General features: G+C 42.2%; 1 protein-coding gene across 1 annotated transcript; it reads right to left on the bottom strand.

The window, feature by feature from the left end:
* Positions 1 to 256: 256 nt before the first annotated feature.
* On the bottom strand, positions 257 to 2,343 carry LOC125043877 (serine/threonine-protein phosphatase 2A catalytic subunit beta isoform-like). Its single transcript, XM_047640226.1, has 5 exons — positions 1,901 to 2,343; positions 1,573 to 1,782; positions 1,040 to 1,427; positions 730 to 892; positions 257 to 583 (listed from the first exon to the last, which is right to left on the bottom strand). Exons 1-5 carry the CDS (start codon positions 2,036 to 2,038, stop codon positions 508 to 510), a joined length of 975 nt encoding a protein of 324 aa, XP_047496182.1. The 5' UTR covers positions 2,039 to 2,343; the 3' UTR covers positions 257 to 507.
* Between the last annotated feature and the right edge of the window lie 974 nt (positions 2,344 to 3,317).

Genomic DNA, 3,317 nt, shown 5'->3' with positions numbered 1-3,317 from the left:
GTGCATGAAGTTATATCCCAACATGCACTAAAATACTATTTCCTGTTGGATATACATGGCTCGTTATTCCACACATGACAGCGCTCTATTAATCACACCATCTATCACGATACATGCTGTGAGCCCAAAACATTCATATTCTGTAGTATGTGATAAAATGGGCAGTTACCATGTCAGACAAACAGTTGGCTGAATATAAACTAACTGAATAAATATTCACAATTTGACAAATGTTAGCAAAGGATACAAAACATAATTCAAAGAAAAGGTAACGTTTATTCTCCTACGATCCAAACACATATAGTGGACATCAACAACCGGCACAACGAAAAATATCTTATTACGAAATCATAAAAGTGTAACTCTATCACAGTCGGTTAATACAGCCGCGGTATATGCAGCCGTAGCACCACATCAGGTACGCATGATTGTTTCATGGCGTCGAATACTGTTTCAGAGAATCGAACCAGCGATCCTCTTTTTAAGGCAAATATGTAGGTTTATATCCTAAAAGAAATATCCACCTAAGCTTTTCCTCATTATGGGTGTCGTTTTCTCTCGTGGCGCAGCTTCGAAGGTGTGACTGTAAGAGAAAGAGAAATGCATGTCATTGACGTGTTGTAAACATCTAAATGTGATTAAACAATACCCAAGTTGAAATGTGAAAATAATATGAAACAAAACAAGCCGAGTTTTTTCTGATGCCAAAAAAAAAAAAAAAAAACTCACCAAGAATGCATTCCATCCTCGACGACCATGTAGCCAGCCAGATTTCCACATCTGTAGCAATAATTTGGGGCAGAGAAGACAGTGACAACCTTCTCGTCGTGACACCACTGGAAACCGCCGTCCATCACTTGATGTGCTCGTGTAACACATTCGAGTCCATTATCTGTAGATAAAATAAGTCAAGGGTCAATGGGATTCCTAAACTTTGATTACGTGAACTGCTTATAACCTAAACAAGTCGCATAACAGTGTCCCTTTGTTATTGGCATTTTCGCAAGTTACTTTTACAAAGAAAATGAAAAAAACTTACTGTGTGTAAAGTCGTGCGAAATATCCGTTCCCCACATGTACCCAGCTCCGCGAGCGTTCATGCTCCAGCCAGCCCTCCACCCGGAATCGTCAGGATCAGACCACAACAGATCACACATGGCGCCTTCATGTGGCAGTTCCTGAAATCTGTCCAGGATCCTAATCTGGTCTAAGGTGTCCAAGGAAGGAGACAAACCACCGTGCATGCACATAATGCTGTCGTCGACGACGGCGGAGAGAGGGAGGGTGTCGAAGACTGCCATGAAGTGCGACCACGCAGCCGACGTGTTGTAAATGCTGAAACATTCGTCGTAAAACCCGTAAACTTGTGTAGTTTGGCGGGATTCATGGTTGCCTCGTAGTAGGGTGACGCGTTGGGGGTAACGGAGCTGTAGAAACAAGAAAATAAGCTTGTAAACATATAACATAATAATGCAGGTTCTTCTGCTCGCTATAGCAACAGATCAGTCTGCCCATTAATTCCTTTTATAAGGAAAGCCCAACGTTTACACAACAGCATTCACAAAAGCTCACCTTGAGCGCCAGCAGGAGGGAAACCACGACCACAGAGTAATATCCCCGATCCACGTAGTCTCCCATGAAGAGATAATTGACCTCAGGTGGTTCTCCGGCCACTTTGAAGAGCTCCAACAGATCATAGAACTGGCCGTGGATGTCTCCGCAGATCGTGACGGGCGATGAGACCTCAACCAGATTGCTCTCCTCCACTAAAACCTCTTGCACCTGAGGACAAGAAAGGCAATTTCTTAAATTAAGCAGTGAATATGAGTTTGTCGTACTAGAGTATGAAATACATTTAGCAAAATGCAGCTACACGACATCATAAAGTTCTCACCCTTACCTTCTTGCACAAGTTATCAACGTCCTTCAATGACAAAGGTTCCTTCTTCTTTAACTGGGCGATCCATGAATCCACATCGTTTGTAGAAGTCAAAGACAGATTAGCCATTCCGTCAAAATCCATAATTTCGTCAATCATTCTGCTGTGTGCAGACAACGGAAGTAGCACTTTGAATCACAAAAATCGTTATGAACGTTAACTACTGCACAGGGGCACAATGAATCCCAAAATGAAACTTCACACTCAAATGTCACTGTTATCGGTTTATATCTGCCAACAGGGAGGTATCACTTTTTCTTTTTACCTGCTAGTAATCAGTATCATAAATAGCAACCGGTAACCACAAACAAATTATTGCCAAAAGTCGTCTGTTCACTGTGGACGTCAACCAACTATTAACGTGGGATCACTTGGAAGATTCAGTGTGCACTGACAGCTATCAGGGTGTGAGTGTGTATATAAGCGGGCGAGTGAGTGAGGGGGGACCCGAGGGTGCAGAGTGAGGGAGCGAGGGACTGGGAAGGGTTGTAGCGTCAGGGAAGAGGGGGGAGGGGGAGGGGTGAAGGTAGCATGACGTCATTCTGAGTCACACATTGACTCCCCTTACCCGTCACCCTTCCTTTCCCTGCTCCCTTCCCCTTACCCCTCCCTTTTCCCTCCTCAACTCTCGCGTCCTTATACAACCATACACATATTCACATGATATTATAAAACTGATCTCGACAGAATTCCTCTGCGGACGATCAAGTTAATAAATTGCCACCGTGGCTTTTTAATTATTCAATACATTTTATTAATATCCGTGGTCTGAACTGGTCTAGGTCCACCCACACTTTAAATCCTTTGAATGATTTCACGCTATCAGGATTATAATGAATTTTAACAGTAATGGTTTTCTAAATCACTAAACGCGCATAGTCATACCTACATAGCTATGAATTATTTTCATAAAGCATCGCAAATAAGCAAAATATCAAGCGACTACCGGATATACAAGGAAATCAGAACTTGGTTGTCATAGAGCGTTTTCTATATGCATGGTGTAAACTTGCCTGACGACAGTGTTCTAGTGCACACGCCAGGAATATAAACCAGTCCATTGTGAGGGAATTTAAGAATCAAGTACAACATGGGCTGAAATACCGATACTTGTTTAGTACAGCTTTGAACCGTCCGAATGGCCTTCGAATTTTTTTTTCTAGCTTACAAACACAAAGAAAGGAAGGACAGATTTAAATATATTGACAACAAGCACAAAAATACGCGGGTTTACTCTCTCACGATATGGGTGAAATGTTGATACGTAAATCACATTAATAAACAAACAAATAACAGGAACATTTCAGAGGTGCGGGAGGGAGGGTCCTAAGGTGCCAACTAGGAAATTGGTATTTATTTAACGCTGTCCTACTAACCT

This window comes from Penaeus chinensis, chromosome 34 (genome assembly GCF_019202785.1).
Source record: "Penaeus chinensis breed Huanghai No. 1 chromosome 34, ASM1920278v2, whole genome shotgun sequence".
In the NCBI taxonomy this organism is placed as follows: Eukaryota; Metazoa; Arthropoda; class Malacostraca; order Decapoda; family Penaeidae; genus Penaeus; species Penaeus chinensis.
The sequence above is the reverse complement of the archived record's forward strand: the minus strand, read 5'-3'. Positions and strand labels throughout refer to the sequence as shown.

What these genes read in the sequence shown, in the direction of transcription:
- LOC125043877 (XM_047640226.1), bottom strand. Translation starts at nt 2,038, where the DNA reads ATGATTGACGAAATTATGGATTTTGACGGAATGGCTAATCTGTCTTTG. An exon ending in TTGATAACTTGTGCAAGAAG is followed by an intron (nt 1,783 to 1,900) that starts GTAAGGGTGAGA and finishes TCTTGTCCTCAG; the next exon opens with GTGCAAGAGGTTTTAGTGGA. An exon ending in GAGGATGGAATGCATTCTTG is followed by an intron (nt 584 to 729) that starts GTGAGTTTTTTT and finishes TTTCTCTTACAG; the next exon opens with TCACACCTTCGAAGCTGCGC.